This window comes from Simochromis diagramma, unplaced genomic scaffold (genome assembly GCF_900408965.1).
Source record: "Simochromis diagramma unplaced genomic scaffold, fSimDia1.1 OVJJ01000304.1, whole genome shotgun sequence".
In the NCBI taxonomy this organism is placed as follows: Eukaryota; Metazoa; Chordata; class Actinopteri; order Cichliformes; family Cichlidae; genus Simochromis; species Simochromis diagramma.
Window position 1 is genome coordinate 4,241,258 of NW_024387030.1, and position 25,890 is coordinate 4,267,147.

At 40.9% G+C, this 25,890-nt stretch overlaps 1 protein-coding gene across 6 annotated transcripts in view; it reads right to left on the reverse strand.

Annotated features, from left to right (window-relative positions):
- The window catches only part of numb (NUMB endocytic adaptor protein), a 43,075-nt gene that overhangs the window by 2,152 nt on the left and 15,033 nt on the right, over positions 1-25,890 (reverse strand). For 2 of the 6 annotated variants that reach the window (XM_040041400.1, XM_040041405.1), the window contains exons 2-9: positions 13,913-14,049; positions 9,127-9,201; positions 4,332-4,364; positions 3,491-3,565; positions 2,173-2,313; positions 1,767-1,971; positions 952-1,251; positions 691-834 (exon numbers count right to left, since the gene is read on the reverse strand). In XM_040041400.1, coding sequence (XP_039897334.1) covers positions 691-834; positions 952-1,251; positions 1,767-1,971; positions 2,173-2,313; positions 3,491-3,565; positions 4,332-4,364; positions 9,127-9,201; positions 13,913-14,038 — 1,099 coding nt within the window. In that variant the 5' untranslated portion in view covers positions 14,039-14,049. The remainder of the gene's footprint in view (positions 1-690; positions 835-951; positions 1,252-1,766; positions 1,972-2,172; positions 2,314-3,490; positions 3,566-4,331; positions 4,365-9,126; positions 9,202-13,912; positions 14,050-25,890) is intronic. The other 4 variants (XM_040041402.1, XM_040041406.1, XM_040041401.1 and 1 more) reach the window with 3 other exon arrangements.

The following is a 25,890-nucleotide window of genomic DNA, read 5'->3' on the forward strand; positions in this document are numbered from 1 at the left end:
AAAAAACAAATAGTTAAAGTGGACCTATTATACTTTTTCTTGTGTTTTGTCATATGATGACAGAGTTCAGTGACTGAACCTGGCATGGCTGTTGGTGCCAGACAGACTGGTCTGAGCATTTCAGAAACTGCTGATCTACTGACATTTTTCTACATGACCATCTCTAGGGTTTACAGAGAATGGTCCAAAAATATAAAACATCCAGTGAGCAGCATCAACAAGTTGAAAATGCCTTGTTGACCATCCCTAATAAGGCCTTCTCAGTCGCACAGCTCTGCTCGCTTGCTGATCAACCCTTCTGATTACAAGAGGCATCCAATTAGAATACATTTAGATTAAAAGGAAGCGGAAAAGAGCTAAAATGGTTTGATACATAACAATTATTTTGAGCTGTGAATCATACAGAGCTACTCTAGTATAGTCAAATAATAAAAATTATTTAATTTAAAAAATGAAACAAACATAATAGGTCCACTTTAAGCATCTTATCTGTTTTCACTTAATTGTGTGTTTAGTATTAAAAATAATCTTTAACTTGCAACAGGATCTAACTAAATATAACCTTTTACCAGTAAACAGCAAAGTTATTTCTCTACTACTTTTTTTTTTAAATTTATTTATTTAAATGTAGATTCATTCAGATCTTCTCACAGTACACACAGCTGATCGGAAAGTTTTACAGGTTTTTACCCGGTGCTACAGGAGACTGTGGGGATGAAGCCGGTTTAGGCATCGGCGCTGAAGAGAAGGGATCCTCTGGCGGTCCACTGAAGGCCGTGGCGATCTGAGTACACAGTGAACTGATGCTGTCACCTTCTCCTTCTAACTCAAGGACTGGAGGAGGTGCACATTAGAAAAGAGGTAAAGGTCAACATAAGCTTATATGCTATAAGAACATGGTAGAAGTATTTTATTGTGCATATTTGCAAGGGCAGTAACAGTTGGACTCACCTGTGTTTTTCATGGGGAAGTCAGACTTGCGCTGCATAGTGGAGGGCAGGTCATTCATGCGCAGTGACTGCTGTCGTTTGAAGGGAGATGTCTTCTGACTGAGTGCCGGGAAGCCTCTGAAGGAGCTCTGCCTGTGGAGAATCTCAACTGGTGCGTGTCTGCGGGGTATCGCCTGAGGTCCCAGCATGGGCACTGAAAGAGGCGGGGACGATGAGGGGGACGGTGAACCGCCCGTCTGGTGGACTGACGAGTTTGTCACACTCGCTGCAGAGTTCCCAGCAACCTTCACTTCTGTCTCTGCTGTAAGAGATGCGCAACATTTAGACAACAGGCCTCTGCAGTGGTAAGAAATCACAAACAAATTAAAGCTTGTGGCATCTGCCGATTTAATCAGTCATGCTTTTTAATCATATCTACATCTATCTAAGGATAGTTGCCTATCCTTCATCTTCTTTTGATGTTTTCTTTTTTTTGGGTGCTTTGCAGCGACCTTCTGAGTCAAATTACAAATCTGAGACTGGTGTGAGGGGGAAACTTTCAAATGAATGGTTATATATTAACTATTGTACATTTAAGGCATTTTAAGGAGCCGCTAATCTGCTGCCATGGCTTTGTAAAAGAAAGAGGTTATGTAAAGCAGCATCAAACTACTATATGCTGATTCGAGCTGTGCTGGTTTATCATACATCTCATTTAAAATATAATCATAAACTTTTAAAAAGTCAATAAACTATTAAACCTTTTTTTAAATTGTGTGGAAGACAAGCCGGTCGATCTAATCCTGAGGACGGGGAAAAACACAACTAGATACAGACCTTTTTTAGCATCTTGTAGCTGCCTCATGACTTCTTCCCGCTCTGCTGCCTCTGTTGCTGTAGTAACACGAAAGGAGCCCTCGCGGGTGAAAGTGGTTCTGTTAGTGTCAAAGGTTGCCGTGACCCCACACTCCTTTTCCCGTTTCTGTTTTCGTTCCAGGCAAGCAGCGAACGCACAACCCACAGCGTGACTGAGACGCTCTCCCTGAGAGAAACAATTCAAAAAGCACACTGAAGTGCATGATGTCAAAACGGCCATCTAACCTAAGTGATTCAGGGATATGACGGTCTTTTAAAAAAAGGTTAATCGTACACCTCTGAATATGAACTCCAACATTTTTAATGTTCACTGTCAGTGATTATGAATCAGGAAAATAGAACTGCAGTTACAAAAAGGAGTCCTTACTGAGTCTTTAATGGCCATAAAACAATGGCAGATCCAGCGTCGTGTGGTGCCATCCCTGCAGATGTAAGAGAATGCCCGCTCAAAATTCCTGTCTGGAGCGCAGAATGACACCTTCTCTATTGTCTGGTCCAGAATCAGGTCCTGCAAAAAACACACACAACCTTATTATTTTTTGATGCCGTGATTTTATTGCTCAAAGGAGGTTTTCTGATCATCAAGATTCTCTCAGCCACTCCAAATTTTCCAAAACTGGAGTGTCTGTAGCTCAGGGGGTAGAGCAGGTCATCTAATAATCGGAAGGTTAGTGGTTTGATACCTGGCTGCTCTAGTCTGCATGCAAGGTGCTTTGTATTTAATATTGTTGCTGCTTTGGTGCTATATAAATAAACACCTGTAGTTAAGACACTCTGTTACCATTTGAAAACATGGGCTGAAAATGTTCACAGTAAATAATAACTGAATGAAAACGAGCCCAAAAAGATGGAACTAATTACATCCAGCTTCAGAAGGACGCTTGGAAGGAAGCTTGCCACAGTTAATACATTAATTCTAATAAAGCATAATCTAGACAAATGGCAATATAATTATAGAAAAGACAAGATCAACAGGGGTAGTACAGTACATGCAGAACTTCTTAGCAGTACTTTCTCACAAATTACAGTTATTTTCCACAAAAGGAAATGTTCTACTCCTTCATTATTTCTCATTTAAAATATTTAAAAACCAGCTTAGTAGCATTCTTTAACAATTATCCCCAAGAAGTAAATTGTTAGCTAGAAAAATGTTAGGAAAACCGAAATTAGTCAAGTTACATGCAGTGCATAGTTAACTCACCTAACACATGCATGGTGCATTTAACTTAAATTTATGTTAAACTACATTCTGTGCTCACCTGCATGAAATTGCTAGCAAAGGGTTTATTAGTAATCAATGGCACAAAGAAAAATAGATGGGAAAAATGTAGTTTCTTTTCCATGTTATAATCTCCACAGAAACCACAAAAGACCATCAGCACTGGCAGTCTGAGGCTGTTGTCTGGCAACAAACTGATGCATGCAGTACCAGTTACTTCCAGCAGGTGTCAGTGGAACCTGTAATATGACCCTGTTTACCTGAATCTTATCTACAGGTGCACTAAGTACATATTTCCAGTGATCTGCCTTTTGGAGGTCACTAGGCTACAATTGTAGTAGCTTATCTTATTCACTGCTGAAGCTCAGCAGCTTCCACCTTTACAGCTGCTAAAGCTACTCGTAATTCCTCCGACTGTTCTTTCCTTTTGATCAAGGTGTGACAGGCGACCGGAGGGACTCATTACCTTTGTTTTGTCGTCTACAACACGAAGACCATCTGCCGACACCCACAACACAGCTCGCACAGGCTTCTTCCCAGCCTGGAAAACACACGACAGGGATGGAATAAGTTAAGAAACAAGGAAACTTTTTCAGTCTTTCCACATGCCTCAAGATTACTTCCCTTTGTGTTATTCCTTGGAACCTTCTCATAGAGGGGTAAGGAAGAAAAAAAATATATATATATATCAGTCAACACACACACACACACACACACACACACACACACACACACACACACACACACACACACCTGTAAATACATAGAAACCAGCAGGTAAAAAGACAAAAGAGAAGACAAGTCAGGAGTTGTTGCTTTTTTTTTTTTTTTTTTTCGGGGGGGGGGGGGGGGTGTCACACCGTAGGACCCAAATTTAAAGCAAAGAAGAAATATGAGATTTTTGTGCCCTGATGCATTTGACAGTGAACCCCATTGGTTAGAACAACAACAATAAACAAGGAAATGTTCATTCACAAAAAACTGTTCATTGTTCTATTCTTGGTTCAAGGAAGAAGAGCTGAAGGGAGAGAGTCACGCATGTTAATACCACACACACACAAACACACAACAGAAAAGTGCCCTGCCCCAGCCTAAACCGCCCCACCTGCTCACAGCCACATGCATCATTACGTTTGTCTCTCCCCAGACAGATTCCCCCTGTATTATGAACGCGTGTGTTTGTGTGTTTTCTTCCAGCCTTCAGATGTGATCAAAGGGTGAAGTGTGAGAGGAAGAAAAATAATAATAATAATGATGATGCTAATAATAAAGAGAAACACACTCAGACACACAAAGCAATAACTTACTTTTGAAAAGAATCCTTTGAAGAATTTCCTGTCCTGGAAGTGGATATGGTAAAAAAGGGAGGGTGGGTGAGAAGGGCGGAGGAGGTGGAAGGAGGAACAAGGCATGAAAATGTTACCTAGGAAGTCTAAAAATCGTCGGGAGCCGAAAGTAAAGGATTGGATTTGGTTTATTTTTGGTGAAGCTGGGTTATGTGTGAGAGTGAGTGGGTGAGGGAATGGATCAAGTAGCTCCATGTGATTCCACAATGAGAGAGATGTTTCAATGATGTGTTTGATGATTACTGTTAGTAACACCACAATGGAAGCAAGAATACCCCTGAAAGCAAGACCTCCACAGGCAGAAAAACCACCCAGGAAAACGTACAGAGCCGTCTGAACAGAGGTGATAAAGATGGCAGATCATTAGGTTTCTGTCTGTGGACGTGAAATTCCTGAATCCCTTTTCGTTCTTTTTCCCTCTGATTCCCGGATCGAGACACTTTGCATTGTTGTTCAGCAGACAGAAACAAATTCCCACTGACAGCAGTTTGACCTCTGAGTCAAACCTGTGACTGTTCAATGGTCAGCCTGAGTCTGGAGTCATGTTTAGGCTTCCACAACCACATCAAAAAAACCAAACCAGACCTGGCCTAGTCTTAGCCACCCCACCCTCCCTCTTCTTTCCCCCACTCCCCAAGAGTTCCTCGCCTCCCCGTAAGCTGTGAAAAGGAGTACCACTCCGCTCCTGTTACACAGCCATGGTGGAGACGGCACTCCAAGCGCCATGTTAATGCATGATTTAACATGTTAACCAGAACTGGAGATTCATTTGGAATGAGCTAAGCGATTGTTAGGGTGTGTGTGTGTGTGAGCGTGAGAGTGTTTACATTTATGTTTGAGAGAACCACACAGACATGCTGATGATAGCAAAGCCTGCAAAGTTAGTATTAGTATGCTATGGTTAGGGGGAAAAAATCTCTAAAGGGTTAAGAGGAATGTGGAGGGAGGAGGATTTCGAGGCATTTCTCTGCATTAAAAACCTGCTTAAAAAGACAAAAAAAAAGCACCAACAAAAAGGTAACACAACATTCAAGTATTCAATGTGTGAAGTGAGATGGAACTAAAGTGAATCGGAGGAGTTTTGTGAGCAGAAAGGGTAGTTTTTAAATAGATGAAGGTGATTCCAACAAGACAAAAAAATAAAAACAAAGCTGTGTAGCCAACATGATCGCTGTTGATAAAAATAATAATATGTTGAACATTGAGTATTTTAACTACTGCCTACAGTTACAACCTTTCATTGTCACACCCAACTGGTGGTTTAAAGTCATTTTGCCCTCAAAACAACGGTAGCCACCAACAGGATGTGCAACAACGTATTGCACAGCTTGTGCAACATCGGTCAAGCTGCTGCTTTCTGCAACAGCTCACACCTTACAATATTTGTCACAAGGATGAAAGAAATCTCTAATGCAAGACAGCATGCTCTTAATCCTGGACAGTGGATTATTACTGATGATATGTGGCTTATTTACTTATTTTTTCCTTCATGAGATCAGGTTTGTGGTTTAAAAAAAAAAAAAAAAAAATGGCACCGAGACCAGAATATTAATAGTGGGGGAGGGTAGCACAGGAAGTACTTTAAAAGTTTGCATCACAGAAAGCACATAATTTAATTGTTTTAGGTCCACCGTCAATGATACATCCTCAGGCTACTGGGCGTTCATGCCCAAATGCAACTATGTCTTCTAAATGTGTCAGCAGTTCCTCGTGGAGTGCCTCACCCAGTCTGCACAGAGGTAACACGCCAACGCACTATCATCTCCTGAGTAACAGCAAAAACATTCACACATTCAGTCAGAATACACTTCAAATCCCCAGGCTGCTGGCCAACAACGACAGGAAGTGATGTCACGATGACAGGAACAAAAAAACAAACAAAAAACAAAACAAAACAAAAAAGGCAGCGTGGAGGTTGATGGTGGTGCAGTGCAGCTTTCTTCTCCACTCGCCTCTGCCCCACCTCCTCCCATGTGAGTCACGGGTCAAAAAGCTGTGAGAAAACTCTTATTATCGTCCCAAAGGCTGCTGGGAATGCAGCGGCGTCGCCTCAGAGCTGTGGCTGTCACACTTGCAATCACACACACCGGCTGAAAGGCTGGACCACCAACATACACCCTCAAGCACAGCGCACATACAAGGACATCTAAACACATTTCTTTCTCTGCAGTTATTTCTCACGGCACATCAGCTTGTTGTCATTGGTTTTTGTCCGTTTCAAGACTTTGTGCTGATGTTGGCTGACTGTGTTGGTAACGTGGCTGCAGTTAGCTGACTTTCAGAAAACAGCCTCCCCTCATCAGCCAGGAGCAGATATTAAGTGCCTACAGGTGTGGAGCCTGGTTCCTGACCAATTTAGTTATTAGTTTCTGGAAATAGAGCAATATTAACTCGCATGTCTCTCCAATGGTAGGGACTGTATTTGTTGCCTGGCAACAGTCTGCTTATTAAAGCATCAGTGAGGATGAACTTGGATGTATCAGGGCCTCGCTAATTGTATTTTTGTTTAAAGGGTCGCCCTGTTCTCCTCTGACAACCTAACTTTGACGTGGATCATTGGCATCAGGGGGCTGCTCTCTGCAAGGCTGTTTACGCAGACTTGTCCTGGCATCACGGGCTGCGTTTCAAACCATCCATTAAGAACCTTTCACTCCAACCTCATTTTCTCAGCAAAATGCACACTTCGTATGCTGCATCACGGGGTCACAGTACGGCAGGCTACAAACACTACAAACCTACTCTCATCTACTGACTGAAATGGAAGAAGAATGATGGAAATGAGGGGCAGACTGACACAGTACAGCAAGACTCATTTCTGTTTGCTGTTCCACTGCTTTGAGCGCCAGTGATGAATGTTAATGCCAGAATAATAACCCTCCTGTATTATGAATTTTTTTTAACCGTGAAGACTTAGTATCACTATGTAAAATCTATGGGACAACCCTAAGGAACACAACAACAATGTGCACCTCAAGGCGGCGGCACTACAATGAGAGAGGGGAAACAGATCTGCATCCCTGCCACTGGGAAGGACAGGCACTATGTTGGAACACATTAGCAGTTCTCAAGCTACTGGCAGATTGTTTTCCGGCATTTCCTGTAAGACAAGCCATTCAGGGCACAGGTAAAGTGCCACATCTAGGCCAGAGCTCAACATTTAGCAAGAATATAATGGCAGCAGTTAAACTACAAACAAACTTTTTGGTTTTTCTAAACACTCCCAAAATATAGTTTTGCAAAAACATAGTTTTGAGAGTGTTGGTGTAAAATACCGATCCTGCAGATCAATGAAGCCCTGCATCTGGCCATTTACACATAAGGCTTTTGGCCAGTGAGGAAAGCGAGGGCGAGCAGCAGCGGAGGAGACAGGGGAGGAAATGTCATTAGGCTGAGGAGGGTCAGACAGTCGCAGCCTGCAGGAGGACGGGAGGCAGAAACACCCGCCTCTCCTCTTGAGTTGGCTCCATTTTGTCGGCCTTGTTAAAACGACTGTAACTCAATAAGAGCTCGCGGCCTCGGGCTCCGTGTTAACCACGTGACCTCATCAAGCACCAGTGTGTGCACGACACTGATGTGTGTTGTATCTGCAGTCGACCTTTGTGCATTTTCTGTACACTAAGAGAACAAGTGTGCTGCAGGGCATGCAGCATGTCTGTCTGCTCTGCCTCTGGGTGCACTTCGCCCTGTGTGCGTACACATTATCCCACTATGAGCTCCATCTCAGTGTGCATGCTGTGCAGCGAATGTCGACAGCTGCATCCAAATATAAGCAAACGTGTGCTCACGTATGTTTCATGTCAAACATTTTCCTCCACAAGTAGTGTGTATAATGTCTGTTGTGTTTTCTAAAAATATAACAAAATGTCAGTATGCAAAAGTGAGAAGAAAGGCCCTTACATGTAACTGTAAGACTGCGTGTGAGTGCACATTCTCTTATTTGTCTTGCATTTCAACTAGCATGTTTTTCTGTATAATCGTTCTAAGAAAGGGTTCTCACAGCTCAAGCAGTCTTCAGTAGTTTGTTGAGCTCGACTAAAAGGCGCTTTTTCACAACAGCGAGAAGAAGAGGCAATGATAACAAGTGAAACAGAGTGTGAATTCTCAATTATTCTGAGTCACCTCAAACTGAAACCAAAAGCTGTCAGCAGACACGTCGAGCGGGAGATTCATTACCATTGCAGGCAAAGGAATCAAATTTACGTCTGCGCATGACGTCCTCTTGATCATACAGAGGCCGACTGTAGCAGCAGACCTGCCGACTCAGGTTTGGCCCCAACTACAGAGAATCAGCCTCTTTTGCCCAGAAGAGTTTATGACCTGGGTGGGGCCTTGGCAAACAACTGACAACGTGGAAAAGCAATAGCGCCGTTGCTTTCCCCGTCCTTCCCCTCCTCCTGCTCCTCAAACTGGAATTTGTTCCTTTTTGCGCAACTCCACCGGAATCTGCTCCAGCAGGAAGTACGTGCTGACCTGCTCTGGCTGAGAGTGTGCAGAGAGAGCCAGACAGGAGAACAATCAGACACACTTGGGCCTCTATGTACTAGAAAGCTAAGTAGGAATAAGCAATGATAAAACTCTTGAAAGGAGAGAAATGATAGCTAAAGGAGTGCTACCTTAGAAATAGTTTTTAGGAAAAGTCAGTAGGATGTTTGGGAAATAGAAAAGTAATGGAGGAAAAGTTGAATGAAAGAAGATACAAGTAGGAAATAGCAGCCTCATTCCTGGAAGTACAGAAGATATTTCTAGTGAAACCTACCGTCTTCAACCGTTTTACTGCATCTTCACAGATGTGCATGCCTCTGGATTCATCCACCTCCACATGTCCCAGGTACTGCAGGGCACAGAGAAGTAGATGGACAGAAAAAAAAAAAGGAAAGAATGAGTAATGCTGTGACAAACCTTTCCTGTGGCCATCTCTGCTGACGTTTAACTAAGGCTACAATAATAAACTTTAGAATGAGATTAGGTATTTAAATGAGCTCAGATTGTCTAATATCCCCTGGTACCCGAACACTGGTGATTTATACACCTAATTAAATTCCGTTTTGAGGTCAATTGCAGTCAATAGCTCCCTAGCTGATCTCTAATTTTGTCCATGGAGAAAATGATAACCCGTTCATGAGAAATGTATATGGGCAAGTGTGTAGACTGTAGTGTGTGATCCTGTAAGGGGACACGAGGAAGATCAAAGAAGCACGCAAAGAGGCAAAAACAAACTGCCCCTTCCGATCTCTTTGTGAGCTGACGGAAACAACGTAGGCTGTATATTTTATCTTTTGAGCTTCACCAACTTCCAGTAATGGCTGGCTCATCGCAACTCTAGTTAAGACTATAGCAGGTTCCAGGTTGTTCCAGGTTATTATGCAATAACTTGGCAGATGCTCCTACAGTATATTACTCCAAGGCTTCCCACAGTATATTGTTGCTGGAGCAGGCTGCTTCACATGACTCAAAACTGCCTGTACTGACACTTCAAGTATAAAGTAAAGAATAACTTTGAAGTGCGAGCAGTGCATTTCAGCTTGTGGCCTTCAGCAGGGTCATCTTCATCCTATCCTGTGGCTTGTGAGTGCAAACATCCTGGTTTTACTGTGAAGTTGCTGATAAAGCTGTAGCGGTGACCTTTTCGGACAATTTTCCTTCTCGCTGTACTTTGGAAGTAAATAAAAGGTCTCCAGTTATGTTAGACAAAGTCAGTACGCCTTTTAAATCACACAGAATTACAGTTCATGGGGAAGAGTCATTACCCCATATATGCCAAACATTTATTGAGACTAAGCTATGGTAATTAGAGACGAGATCTGTCAGGGTTAGTCAGATTCAGCACTGGAAGCTGCACTAAATGATCGTCCACATTATACGTTCAGTCCAATCACCAATTTCTCGGGGGAAACCCTGTGCTCCTGACTATGGAAATACTCGCCAGGAGTGAAAACCTTACGTGAGTAGGCTGAGCTCCAACTGAATGAACAGAAAAGGCTGCCGCTTCCTGCCCGACCCTTCCCGCCCCTTTCAGACCTGAAGCAAGCTCACGCCCTGCTGTGTGTCACTCCAGAGGAGTCACAACCTTGACTACCCCAGAAGCCATTGTGTGCATGCTGAGCCGGAGAGGAAGTCCTTACCCTTTCCTTATTGATACACATGCTGACCCACGCCTTTCACCCCCACCCTCTGGCCCTGCTATATTGAGCGTGTGACGCAACCGCTGTGAGTCATACTGTCGCCGTATTGGAATACGCATGCACGTAAACACACATCGATGCATGCAAACGTGCAAGGTGTTAAGGACAATAGTGATGCGAGGAGGCAGCTGTGGATAGCGAGGACAATGAAAGCAGCGGGGCTACTAATCGGGGATCATCCAGAAGGATGTGGCAGAGGTGAGATGAATAAATGCAGGGGAGACTTGAAGTGTCACAACAGATTCTTCATTATGGCATCTTACTCTGCTCCATTAGTAAATAGCTGCCAGCAACAATCTGGGGGCTGAAACATTCACATGTAACAGAAGAAGAACTCCACCAAATAAATGGAAAATAATAGAATTTGAAGAGATTTCTGCACATGTGCAATTTGGTTCTGAAATTCAGATTTGTGTGTGGGTCCCTTCCAGGATTAGAATCACTTGGCAACTATCCTACGGTGGGCTACGATTAGATGAAGCTAAATAAAACATAAACTTCAAATTTTTCCAGCAGTAAAAGGCCAACAGAGCAACCATAAACAGAGAAAGTACTAGGGCTGCTTGATAATTGCAACAATCATAAACGTGTCTATTGCTGGTCAGTAATTATATCTCTTAACATGGTTATTCATTAACTTAAAATGCATGCAATTATTAAACCGTGGGATGGTTTCATTGACCTTTATATCTAGGTCAAATTAAAAATGTAAGAAAAAGGGAGAGTTTTAAGGTTTATCTGGTTAGGATTTGAGGTATTTTTGCCAGTTTCCAGTCATCAGAAATAAGAGCAGCCCTTTGGGCAGGCAGTACTGTAGCTACAGGGAGAGCAATGTACAGCTGACACTCCCAACCAACACCTCTGTCTTACACTACAGAAAGCAGCACCTACAAGTCCCCGTCAATAATTCTTCCACAGTTTTGCCCATTGAAAAATTCAGAGAAATTTACTACTTCTAGATAGATTTTGGTTCAACAAAAGGTTCACTTTTGTTTGATTTTCGGTTCAAACTGATCTAAACTATGAAGGAATTTACAATTTTAGGGGCATGTGAAAGACCCGCCACTATAAAAGAAAGGAGTGTATATCCTCTGGATGTGACCTGGGAATTAATTCCGAGAACTTGCTATAAATCAGTGTCAAGTGACAGTGCAAAACAAAATTCAGTCCAATTCCATAAGCAGCCTCACAAACGTCTCCGTTGGTAAACAGCACACACAAACAACTGAATCTAATCTTGCATCTACCACCAGCCTTCAGCAGTCATAAGGCTGATATATCCTTATGAAAAATCAAGTCTACATCTTTATGCCTTTCACCATCAAATTGAATTATAATTGTCTATCTAGACATATTTAACATTAAAACAATTTGCTTATGCTTAAAAAATGTGCAAATAAACACAAGCGCTACATAACAGGCACCGATAATGACAATAAAACTCATAATCTTCTTGCCAAAGGCACTACAGAATGGGTGGGTATTCTTCTCCTTCCCTGCATGTCCTGTCCTACCATGTATTTATTACTCTGTATTGTAGCAGTCTGTTATAACTTCACCACAACTATTCACACACAGACAAACACTCATGCACAACGGGGCTCCTCTAAGGCACCTAGAGCAGGAGACAGGGAGCAGCAGGAGGGGGAGGAGGGATACAGATGAGTAGCATGGTAGGTTGCACCATTGCGATGAAAGCCAGTGTAAAGGTGGAAAGCAAAATACTGGTGGAGTAGTGTGCGTTAGGCTGCAGAGATAACATAAGGACAGTCAGGTTTTTCCCCCCCATTTACCTAAAGTATCTGGCTTCTAAGTCAATGGCTACTTTTACACCTTCACTGTGGTAATTATGGCTAATTATTACTTTTCAAACAGATACAAACGTTTTCTAAACGTCACAAACCTTTTTCTGTGTTTCTTAGTCAAGAAAATACTATTAAAAGTTATAATATTCTATTATTTTATTATACCAAATAATACGGCTAATATTCCTTAGCCTTGCTGAGCTAAGAAAAACATTAACAAAATCCAAATTACTTTGCACAACAGAATGAAACTGAGGTGCGGTTGTCAACAAAGGGATAAATGCCTATTAAAGAATTTGTCATATGTTTGTAATCCATGATTAAAATATCTCTTAAAATATGAACTAAGGGTTAGGGCCATAGCAACAAAATCAAAAATGATGTGCTCATAAGACCTACATTTCTTATATAAGCATATAAAAGATGAAATACAGTTAGCGTGAAAGGTTTTCTGCTCATCTTGTTAGAGAAAATTAGGATCTCAATATTCTATTCTGGACTTCGTGAAAGCATCTGGACAAGTAATTCTTTTTAAAATGAAGAACGTTTATACAATTCCAAGAGCAAATTCCAAGTACTTATTCAGACAGCAAGAAGGTAATTACTAAGTGCTTAAACTTGAAAGTACTTCAATAGCTGATTGGATTGATTTGAGATAAAGTGACCATTTAACAGTTTTGAGGAACTCTTGAATTGCTGGTGTCTTACATTATGGCTAAAATTGTCATACGTGTGCTTAAATCAATCAAATGACACTTCAGATTTCTGTTTGGAACACCTCAACACAAGTCTTACTTGAGTGTTGTAATTAAAAAGAAAGAAAGAAAGAAATTAAAAACTTCCTGTACTTGCTGTCACTTCCACCTTCCTCCTCTTCAGTTTTATACACTACACATTATATTATATTGCTCAATAAAAACTACATAAAGGGAGCACATAGGCAACATCAAATTAAAGCTTGTACACTTGCTTATGCACAATTTACATCCACTGAACAGCCGCCAAGCTTAGAAATTCTGAGGTAAACGTTCCCTTTCATGACTCTGAAGTCTTCAGTTCCCTTTTATCCCGAGTAAGAAGAGCATTTGAGCCCATGTGATGGGAGGAAGTGTACCGTCACACTTCTGTTTGCAAAAGTAGGAGGTTTTGTTGCCAAAATAAGGTGAGATCGCCACTTCATCAACTGCTGCACAGCAGGGCTGACTGCCATTTCACCATGTCCCCGACTTATCTTGCCAGTAATGAAACATTTCTTTCAATTCCACATATTTTTACTGGGGATTCAAGTGGTTCTGATACTCCTAAAACACAAAGTAATTGTGCACACACATCCCACAGGTTTGTTAGACTACAGCAGATAATCCCGCAACCTAGATAAAAACTGTGCTCAAACTCTCTGAATGGTTATGATTAATCACAAGCCGTGTCCTTGGGGAGGAAGGTGGTATGAAGAAGTTTCGCAAAGGTAAGAATGCATCAAAGTGAGGTCAGCCCTGCACTCCGTTTCTGTGTCTGAAGTGGTGTGTACGCAGGTGTGTGTGTGTGAGGGAGTCACCTTGACTCCAAAGCTGCATTTGCCGGTGCGGACTGCCTCTTCGTCTGTCTGCCACTGGTGCGGCCGACTCGACTCCGGCACGTAAACGTCTTTCTTCCGGCGGAAGCTCTGCCGTAGCTTATTCATCGCTGAGCTCCCTGTAATTGGAGAGACATTTTTAATAATCTTACAGTGAAAACTGAGCTGTCAGCAGCAGCAGTGAAATAAAGAAGGTGCAGCACTAAAAAGCTGGAGATTCATCCAACTCAGGTTAAGCTTAGTGTTTTTCCTACAGTGAAATTATAGATAATGGTCCAAAAAGCAGGCGATCACGCAAACCCACAGCAGCAGAATAACACTTTCAGCAGTCTTGTTTTGGTGCCTGTAAATAGGAATCCTTTAAACTCTGACATCAGTGCAAAACACAGTAAGCTGCTGTGTCTCTGACTCACCAGGAGAAACAAAAGAGGCTGAGACTTTGCAGTGTTGGGAGTCAAGGCAGTGAAAATAAAAGGGAGCAGTGTTCCTTTTATTCAGAGCCTTTTTTTTTTTTTTTTTAACCACAATTTAACAGACAGTGTTTGCACATTTTTAATTTAGATGGTCTGACATTTTCCATTAATATCTCAAACACTGCACTGAGGCCTCTCTGGGGGGAATTTAGTAAAACAAATCTTTTCAACCTCTAGATCACTTTGAATTACACTGCAATGTAATATTTTACAACGCTAAAGTTTGCTAGAACATGGCTTTATTGCCACCCTGTACTTATTAACGTAAACTGAGCAAAAATAGATCTAACGCTGTGGTCAGGTGATCATTCAGGCAGAAAACAAACTCAAGTCCCTGGTAAAGGTCAGAAGTAAAGTTATTACCAGGTCAGGTATAAATAGTCTTGGAATAAAACATTTGCCAGTTAATCAGCAAAAAAACTTCACATTACATTAAGTTCTGCAGTCATCTGTATAACAAGTAAAAGAGTAGTGTTTAACACATTGTATACACATGAAGACAAATGTACTAGCCCACCTATGAAATACAAAGTTATTGTCAATTGTTTTTAACAGAGCTTTAGAGTTTTAAAAACAATAAATTACTTCTATTCCATTTCTTTTATTTCAGAAAAACAAACGTTACCAGGGTCAATATCATTAGCCCCCTGAAAAAAAAATGACTTTTTTATGAATCATAGCAGAAACCGCTGCTGTGTAATGATGTGGTATAACTTTTTTTATGCTTAAAGCTTGTAATATCAAGTTAAAATTTAGGGTTATCTTCCAATTTACACAAATGCAATTTGAAAAATCGTCATGGCAAAAAAGAAAAAAAAAGAAAGAAAAAAAGAAATCAGTTTAGACTTCAGAAAAAGAATTCATGCTCACAAAGCAGGAGATGGAAAGTTCAGGTTTTGAGACTACTTTGTATATATAATTTGTATCACCAAGAAATTGAAATAGAGCCACATAGTACATAACAAGCCCAGCAGAGGTAGGAAGAGAAAGATTTGAAAGACTCTATAGACCCCAGAACAACTGCCAAGACATGAGTGAATAGCAAGTCAAGAACTGTAGCTTCAAAGGAGGCTGTCACTAGAACCCTGCACAGGAATGAACTCAGAGGTTACAGACCAAGAAAAACTCTGCAGAACAGACACCTTCAAGCCAGACTGAAGTACACCGAGGAGAACCTTGAGAAAGATTATGCATATTGAAAGCGCATCCTTTGATCAGAGGAGACAAAACTAGAGCTCTGTTGTCATGGAGACGCTCTTTATGTTTGGACAGAGAAGTGAGAGGCGTACAACCTAAAAAACACCGTCCCCCACAGTGAAACACGGTGGTGGGAGTCTAATGCTGTGGGGATGCTTCGGTCCGTCTGGAATCTCGTCAAGGTGGAAAGAATCATGAAGGAAGATGGATATGCAACACGTTCTCCAAAGCATAACATATTACGTTATGTGACAAGTCGTTGGTATGTTATGCTTTCGGCCACCAAAAGGAAGGAAACATGAGAACCGTTTGGACTCAATCCGCACATGTACATTTATTTTACTTTAATCGCTTTAGAAAACACTATCGAACACCATTAAGGTTGTCGGTAAGGTTAAGGATTAGGTTACGGTTACGATTAAAGTTAGGGCTATGGCTGGAACACACAGCTGGAACGTCTGTTACCGCCAGGAGCATCATTCTTTTGGATTTCATCCACAATCCGGCCTGTATCACAGGAACGCGGAAGGTTACTTTTCGCGTTCCCATGGGACACCTTGGGACGTGACAAATTGTCGGTATGTTATGCGCTGGGATTTCAGATTCAGATTCAGATTCAGACTTTATTTATCCCCGAGGGGCAATTGAGAGACTGACCTTGCCGACCGTACATACAATACACAAACATCCCATTGGGGAGACAGGTCAGGCTAGGTAGCTGGCCGGTCAGCCACCCGAGCAGCGACCCGGAACCGAACAATGGAAAATACACAACATCAGGAAAGACAAGGAGAAAAAAAAAAGAACTCCCCCCAGACTGAGCTCCAACAGGGAGATCAGTTTGAGAACAGAAAGAAAAGAAAAGAAAAAAAAAACAAAAACAAAACACCTCTGTGGAAGGAAACCTCAAGCATTCAGCTTCAGCAGCAAAACTGGGTGTGGTTCTTTGTCTTCCAACATGGCATCCCATTGAAAAATCTATGGGGTGAACTGAACACTAAGGTCCATGTCAGAAGACCATCAAAGCTGGAGAAGTTTGACAGATTCGCCAAAGACGAATGGGCTGAGACAGCTCAGGAGACTTGTGAGACTTGCTGATAACTACAAATACAAAGCTTAAAAATCAAGTTTTCATATGGAGGATAATAATTAACTTGAGACCCCAATCCTGGCTATAAAATTCGAATCATTAAACCCACTTCCTCATTCAAGTTTGAACTACCCTTCACACTGCAAGTTGCCCTCAATACTGGTTTAACTTCTAAATATAGTTCTCAACAATCATTCAAACATTTGGCCAACTCTACATGTTTCAGGTCCTTTAGGGATCTTGTTGCACTCTCAGATCTAAGCAGTTATTAAACTAGTGTTATTAGTGCTATTATTCTAAATTATTAGTATACTAAATGAGTATTATTTATAAATAACCTAATACATGGAGTTGTTGAAAATATAACCCAGGTTTGTATTTTTCCTTAAAATCTTACAAATCTGAAGTTTGACCTTAGTGTAGGTTCAAACTCTAAAATTATCTTGAATTTAAAAAAAAACCCAAAACAACACAGTACAATTAATTGGGCTAAGAGCACATGTATGTCCTCTTGGCACTGAGAGAGGATTAGGAGGCACAAAAAAAAGCAAAGACCCAATTAAGAGTTGCTGATCCAAACTAGAAATGAAAGGTGCATCCATCATCGAAAGCCCGGCTCACGTCTCCTGGAGTGAGTCATAACTGGGGACCAGAAGTCATTCAGCCATGCAGCTCCGACTTTTAACACATGAGCAAAGCAAACTCCTTGACTAACAAGTTGTGCCCGCTAACTTCTGAGCTGATGAGGATCTACTGGGATTAAAGGTCTTTAATCCACTAGATCGGACTGTCCGCATACACACAAGACACAAGGACAAGCAGCAACATAGCAGCAAACACACACTCTCACATGAACACACCTACTTAACCCACACATGTATACACACAGAGGACCTTAGATGTTTCTTTGCATAATGAAACCTGTACTGAGAGTGTAAAGTGTGTTTGAGGTGAGGCTCACTTATCTGTCTGTGCTAGGCTCCGGCGCTACGGGCAGGACACAATAAAGCTTTCAGCCTTGACCAGGTCACAGAAGCACAGATAAACACATCAGACTTAACTAATGTCACCAGAGCAGGACACTGGAGTTGACCACTGACTCTAAAATGTCATGCAGTAGCATTTCTCCACAAAACAAAAGATACATCAGAAAGTTAATCTGCTGCATAGGTTACAGGCCAGCTACGTTTTCTTTTCGCCAATTTCAGAGCTAATCAGTGGATCAAATCAGTCTGAGTGTAGCCAAATTTAAGTAAGGTTCAGATTATAATCTGTAATGGAAACTGTTTTCTGCAATATCACATGTTGGAAAATCTGACAGAAACAATGTAGAAACCAAGCAGAAGCGTTTAAGCCAAATACTTCAGCAAGTGCTGAGATACTAACAACACTCAGTCACAACCTAGTGCATATGTCCGCATTAACTGTGCACAGACACATGAGTTGTACCCTGCAGAAGACTGGAGTGTTTGAAAACAAGATGACTTGAGCTACTAGAAAAAAAATATTGCTTCATCGCTCGCTCCCGCTCTCTCCTAACGCACTCGTTTATTTAGGTCATATCATGTTTGGGCTCACTGCAGTGCCACTGACAGGCTGCATGCTTCTAGCCTGCAGAGTGAAGAGGAGGGAAAACACATTTGTGTGCACACACACACCAGGCGCACATTTTGAGAAAAATGTTCTCACCTTGAATTAATTTGTCATATTTTCAGTAGACACAGAACATCGTCCAGCGATGATGACTTAAACACATCTTTGAGACGTGTCAACAATGTTATATTTTTGGCGGGTGGTTTTTTTTGGTTTTTTTAAAAACAGATTCGTGCCAAGCGGGGACTTTTTTTTTTGTTTTTGTTTTTTTCACTTTATATAGAAAACATGCAGCTTTGCTCCTCTACCAGTTCCACAGCTTTTTCAAACTTGTAAAGCACATTTTCTGTAAATAACAACTACTAGAATTAGGTCAAGTTCAGTGCGCCAAACATTCTTTTTGTCCTGCCCTGTCCTAAAAACACAATTTAATCAAAGAAAGAGAAATACAACAAATCTTTTCGTAAGTCCCAACGAGAGAACCTTGACTATGACCTTTTCTAACACTCTTTCACGCAGAATTATCCAAATGCTATTTTGAGCTTTTTTTTGCTCACTGTTATTGTGTACAAAGCTGGTTGGTCTGAAACAAAACAGAAAATTAACACATGTCTTGCTCTGTTTGAGGTTGACTGAATGGCTCAGTGGAAAGGGTGTTTACCACAAGGGAATCCCCGTGTTTTTGCACCCATATGTTTACGTCTACCTCTTCTGTTAGACCTAATTGGTGTGTGTTCACCAGTCAACTTTAAAAGGTTGACATCTATGTTGTGTTTACAGCAACTATTATTTTTGTTATAGTTCAAGGTGCAGATTCATTCCTGGATTCTTTTATCAGTTACTCAAAAAAATAGATAAAGGCTTTATGTAAGTGTGCATCTTTAGATACCTTTATCAAAAGATAAATGCATATTTGAAACCCACTTTAGGCTGAGCCGGAATCTACGCTTTGAAATCATTTTTTTGTCTCAGTCAAATGTTTGCCTACTAATGCCCCCGTAATTTTTGCCTCATCTCACGGCACCTTGCTCAAACTCAACCTCTAAATCGCTCAATGCTTCATGCCAGCTTACAACCCACACGCTTTGTACTGTAAACGGCAGGGCCTAGAGTCCAGGAGTCTAAGTCAATGCACATATATTCATGTGCGTGGGAAAAAGCATACGCTCGCTATGTGTGTGAGTGTGAGTGAATGTATGTATGTGCTGGTGCTTAGCCAAGCATATGCACTTTAGGAGTGTACAACATGTGTAACCATTTGCATGAATGTTTGTTCAGCATGTTAGAAACAAGCAGTATTAAGAAAAATGTGACCTTCCCTAATAACATGTTATTGCTGGCTGCTATTAATCCAATTTGGAGCTCCTACTAATGTTGTTTGTGCGTTGACCCTTTATATCACCTTCAAACTGTGCCAAAGAAGCAGGATTTGCCAGTGAACTAAAAAAATAAATAAAAAAATAAATAAATAACCCACAGCAAGGTGCAGGTAGGTTTATTAACATCAAAATACATCACACAGCTCCTCTCCAGTACAACATGTTTAAATCATAATACTTTTTGGCCACAATAAATCGCGCTTTATTCACAAAGACAATTTCCCTGGCCTAATGAAAAACTTCCAATTCAACGAAGACAAGAAAAATCCCAGCTTCATATAGAACTTCCAAATAATTTACATTAACTGCAACAAATAACAATTTCCAAACTGATCCAAAACAATAAATCAACAGCATTTACATTTCAGCAACATAAACACATCACAGCCTTGTGCACACAACTAAAGCTGCAAAGGGTGTAAGCCAAGTAATCACCAGTGAAATTTGCATTACCGCTGGCATTAGATAAATGCATTGTGTGCGTTAAATGGCAGAAAGGCGAGCGTGAAGGCCAAGCAATGCAAACCAGAGAAACCAGATATTGAGCAATGATGTGAAAATCTGTGTTTGCCTGCTACAATGAGCAACGCAATATGTTCAGTCCTACGACTGGCCACAAGCCAGAAAGACGAAGGGACAGACTTACGGAAGGTAGGAGACAAAGACAGAGTGATAAGTTTAGACAGGAAGGGGAAATAATTGGGAAGGAAATGATTAAGCAAGGGAAGAAAGCGCAGGGTGAAGGTGGAGATAACTTTTCTTCAGTGCAGCAGTAAGACTTCTCAAGCAGTTTTTTTCACTATATCAAAGAACTATATATAATCAAAGAAACTTGATGACCTCAAAGAACAAAAGCAAAGCTGCACTAATCCAACATGGCTTCTAACACTGACAATCACATCACAGTTTATGAACATTAACAGCGACAATTATATTTAAAAAAGGACAAAAGCAACTTGTTGTTGCTTGAACTTCGACAAAGTCAAAGCAAAAATCAGAGTGCTGTTTTCACACTTGTAATGTGACGACAAAAAACCTTGTTTCTGCTCTGTGTTAATGAACTTATAGTCTTTGGAGAAATGCATTTCCATTCTGAGTGCCTAGCATTTATATAAACCTTTTCATTGCAGCTGCACAACACATGCTTGGCTACTTACACAGGGACAGTGCTACCAGGAAAACAAGCCTGCAAGTAATGGTATAATTTTATTCTAACAACGAAAGCTGCACAACAGATGCAAACTGTAAGGAGTAAAAATATAACTGTGCTCCTTGACAGCAATTATATACTTTGCACCCATTGTTAGACCTTAATCAGGGCTCTAGACTAACTTTTTGCCATGGGCGTACAGGTACGGCTAACTTTAAAAAGTTAGGTGTACCGGCACAAAAGTTAGGCGCACACAAATTTTATAATAATTCATATAATATAATGTGTTTTTCTGGATACACTGTGCTTTTCATCATTCAAAGATTGATGACACCGTGTCAGAGCACTGGCTATGAATTTCAGAAGGATCAGGCCATAACCTAACAGAAAAGTTAGCAATAGTTCTTTTCCTATTACAGCTACATCCACTTCCGTCGTGCCTAGGCTGCTCACTAGGGCTGGGTATCATCACTGATTTCTATAATCCATTCGATTCCGGTTTTCAAAGTCCCGATTCGATTCAACTTAGCCTCAGACAGTCAGAAATATTATAATTCTGATCATTTATCAGTACTGACTTCATCAGAATTGTGAACATCACAGCAGATGCCTTTGTGTGAAAGTAACTGAGAATAAAACACAGAAAAACATGAAGGAGATTTTCCTGGTCTGGATTTTTATAGCAGATAACCTTAAAAATATTCTACAATGTTCTGCATATAAAGTTTAAATTTCTTCAGTATTGAACAACAGAAAAAAATAGGCTTTCTTGTCCGAGGTCATTTAAGTGAAAAAAAGAAAAAGAAAGGAAAAAGACAGCAGCCACAGCGCTGTAAACAACGGTAGACTGGTGGGTAATAAGCGAATGAATAATACAGAAAACAGAGATTGGAGACGGGAAACTGTTCTTGAAGTACAGAGAGAGATAGAGAGCTAGCTGTGCATGGAGTGTGATTTTAATAGTCATGGAAGCAAAACAGCAAAATTCATGAGGACATTGATCAAATGTGAAGCGCAGTTTGCTGCTTCTTTTGCTGCTGGCTCGGTGAATTTTGGTTGGAGAGAGACAAAACCTGCAGCTCAGAATCAGCGCAAAAAGACGTAAACACAGCGCGGACCGGACGCATCAGAATCGCCAAGCTCCGACAGCGTGTCCGTCTACGGGCCGTCGGGTGAGAAAGCCGAGAAAGACAAAGTTGATTCTGATGCGTCGGTCCGTTCTGTGTTTACGTCTTTGTGTGGAGTCCGTGTACCTGCTCTCATTTGCTGTTTGGTTGTTGTTGAAATGGTTTTGTGAGCTTTAATCTGAGAATCTGGCGTTCCTGGCAAAACAAAGTTATATTTAAAAGTCGATTCAGGATTTAATGAATTGATATCGCTTTATTCAAGCTACTCACCTCCCACTTCCACCTGCACTTTCAACTGGACCACGGCCAATCAGAGAGGTCCCGCCCCTGACTATCTCTGATTGGTTTAGTCCACGATAGGGGCATAATGTGTGTCTGTTGTTGACCACAGGGAAGGTTGCAGATTTTTTTTTTTTTTTTTTTTTGGCTACCCGAACAGTTGGTCGCACAGGTGCAACCAATTTTTTTTTTTTTGTCGCACCACTGAAAAATTTGGTCGCATTTGCGACCAAATTGGTCGCACTCTAGAGCCCTGTTAATAAATAAAACGATACTTTTTTAAAACAACAGAGGGCATAAAAAGGCATGAGGGGCACCCCAGAGCCAAAAAGTTATGTAGTGAGGTAAGGGCTTTGGTTTAGGAAAGCAGGATCTGAATCCCGCTGGAGCTGTCATAGCTCTTGCAGCCTATTGCTGTGAGGCCCTCTGGCTGTACTCCTAGAAGCACTAATGAGGACAATTACACAAGGACCATTTATACTCTCTCTGCATTCATATACACAGTAACATGCAATAATAAAAAAAAAAAAAAATTGCAGAGCTCTCCCAAAGACTCTCACATGCAATATCACCAACATGCTCAATGGACAATTACAGACACAGGCACGCACAGAAAATCATAAGGTAAACAATGTTGGTAAAATGTAAAGAGAGCAAGACATGGTGGCCAAACAGAGGCACAAACAATAAGCAAAGCTACAAAAACAGAGGAAAGCAGAAAGAATGAACAGTACTTTTCCCCCCTCAGCCTGGTGGTGCACAGCACAAGGAGGGAGGGAGTACTGCTGTTGGCTGTGGATGTAACAGTATTTGAATAATCTCTCCAGGAATGGAAAACTGATTAATCCTCGCAGAAGGATCCTAGGGATGAGTACAGCAGTTGGGTTTCAAAGAAGAGATAGGGGCAGGGAGGGAGGAAGAGGCTAGGAGGGGAAAAGTGTAAGACCAAGAGAAAAGGAAAGAGAGAGAACAGGCAGCAATTCAAGACAAAAAGGCCCCACTGTCTCCTTTCTTGACTTGCTCCACCACTCTGCCAGCTGATACTCTTCATCCCATTTTATACTCAGTTCAGGGAGTTCCACGCTGTGCGTGTTCAGTTACTTCATAGTTTGGGGACAAACAATAACACACTATATACTAATTTCAATAAAACCAGCTATAGATAATGCAAAGCATGCCTTTAAAGCATATCTACTGAGCCATGTTATCAGGGCGCCAGCCAACTTGAGGTGATAGTGCCTCTGTTCTCCTTCCCTCCAAGACGGCCATATGAATAGAGAATTTTAAAAATGCTGTTACCGTGGTAATCCAATTTTCCAGCCCCAGTTTGTGGCTTGGCATGCTTATATAAAAAAGGTGGGGGCAAAAAAAAAAAAAAAAAAAAGAAAAACGAGAGGCGAGCTATATGTACATAACAGTAAAAGACAACCAGTCAGACCAAGATTGGAAAATGTAGTTTTTGCCATTGTTTTTGTTTTGTTTTTTTTTTTTTTTTTTTGGGGGGGGGGGGGGGGGGGGGGGTGCTAGGCTAAACCAACTTGGATGATGTCTCATCCGTGTTTGGTGATGCTGTGGACAGAGTACAATGAAATATCTGGGTCAAAAAGAAGCTGTTCTGTGCTTCTCTGCAAAGCCTGTCCTCATCATTCTTCTGCTATGAACAGAGAGCAGCCTCTCACTCGTTAAAGTCTCTGTTCGTGTTGGCAAAAAGCTCTGCACCAGTCTATCGAAGTCTGCTGATGCCTGGGTTTGTGTGTGTGTGTGCGTTTTGTTTATTTCCTTAGGGCACTAAGAATAAAAATCTGCATGCAACTCAGACCTTTACTGTGTTAAAATTAATTCATAAACGTCACCTGGTCCATTATAACAGCAGAGCCATGAAAAAAAATGTCCTGGTTGCTCATTCAGATTAATGCAGTATGTGCCTAAAAGGAGCTAAAATTATGGTGATATGTCAGCTAATCTCTCAATAATTACATACAAATAACTACACAATAAACATGAGACTGACCAAAACTTCACAACAGACATGCAACAGGGCTGTTACTGACATACAACATTCAGTTAAGAGAAACTGTGTGTGAAGAGGCATTAAGCTGCAGCTTCATTAATGCTAACCCCTAAATGTGATATTCTGGGTCACATGCAACTGTACAAATTCAATTAAAGTATTACAGACAGCCAGTCGGAGTAAAGCATGACCTGAATGGTGTCTATTCATGGTGCTGTGCCACAACATATAATTTGTGATAGCACTGATACAAATTTTTTATGCGATATAAAAATGTCATATCATGACCTAACTGCATAGTGCGTGCAATAACAAGACAAGATTGGGCATGTCTGACAGTAAGAGAAACATGCCTGGCGACAAATGAGTACCCAAAATGGAGCTAATTGGAAAATCTCAAAAACTAAGGAGAAAAAAAAAAAAAAAAAAAAAAAAAAAAAAAAAAAAAACACACACCCACACAACCCAAACAACCCCCCCACCTCCCCACCCAAAAAAAACCCCTCACTAATTCACACAATAGATCACAAAACATGCATAAAAAGCTACAGATAAGGATGGAAACTACACACTTGTTTCAGCACTTGAGGCAAAAAAAAAAACCCCAAAAAAAAAAAAACAACCCACACACCATCAAGCACAACCAGACTATGGAAATACCATCAGCTGATGATGTGCAACCCAAATGTAAACAAATTACTTGCTGCTGGAGCACTCGCTAGCTATACTCCATATGAAAGAAAGAGCAAACGGCAGATAAAAATTACTGATGTGACAACATGATGGAAAAGCAGGTTAAAGTTCCGTTAGTTTTTGTTAAACTAAAGCATGAAGCATTATTTTGTACTTTAACTTAAAATTCTCAAGGGAATAAAATTAATTAATTAATTAATAAAAACACTACCTAGGCTACTTTTGTGCTTAGGTAGTGTCCTGACTTATGCTGTGTTACTGGATACAATATTGCACTAGAATGCTGTTCTTGCCGGCCTATTTCAGCCAACTCACACTTGAAATTAAGAATTGCGTCTTCAATAACAGTTGAAAACCGCCTTCATTTACTTATATTTATAAATGCTTAAATACTTATGCCCCTTTTCCTACTCATATCGACTCGGCACTGTTCTCCATGGTTTTCAGGGTTTTCCATTAGGTCATAGTACCTAGTACCAGATACTGGATTGTAATAGAAAACCAGTCAAGCCGAGTACAGTCCATTTATTCTATTTTGTACAGTATTTTATTCTATTTTGTATAGTATGTTATTCTATTTTTATCTGATTCTATTCTATTGTTTTTTTTCCTTAATGTTTAAATCCTCTTAACTTGTACTGTCCACTTTCTGCCACGACCAAAACATTTCCCATGTGTGGGACTAATAAAGGTTTATTTTATCTTATGCCGTGGCAATCCGTGGTGAGTCAACCCAAGTAGGTACTACTGGAAAAGGGTTTTAATGATCAAGATAAATAAAAATACTACCAAATAAGTTTTCTAGCAATCTATCCTGGCAGTGTTGTTGTTTCACCCACCCATCCATCCATCTTCTTCCAATTGTTCAAGTGTGGAAGAAGATCTAAGCACCAATTTCTTCATGGATATATCAAGTAGTTTCCAAGCATGCTGAGAAGCTTTATCTTTAGTATGTCGTGGATCTGCAC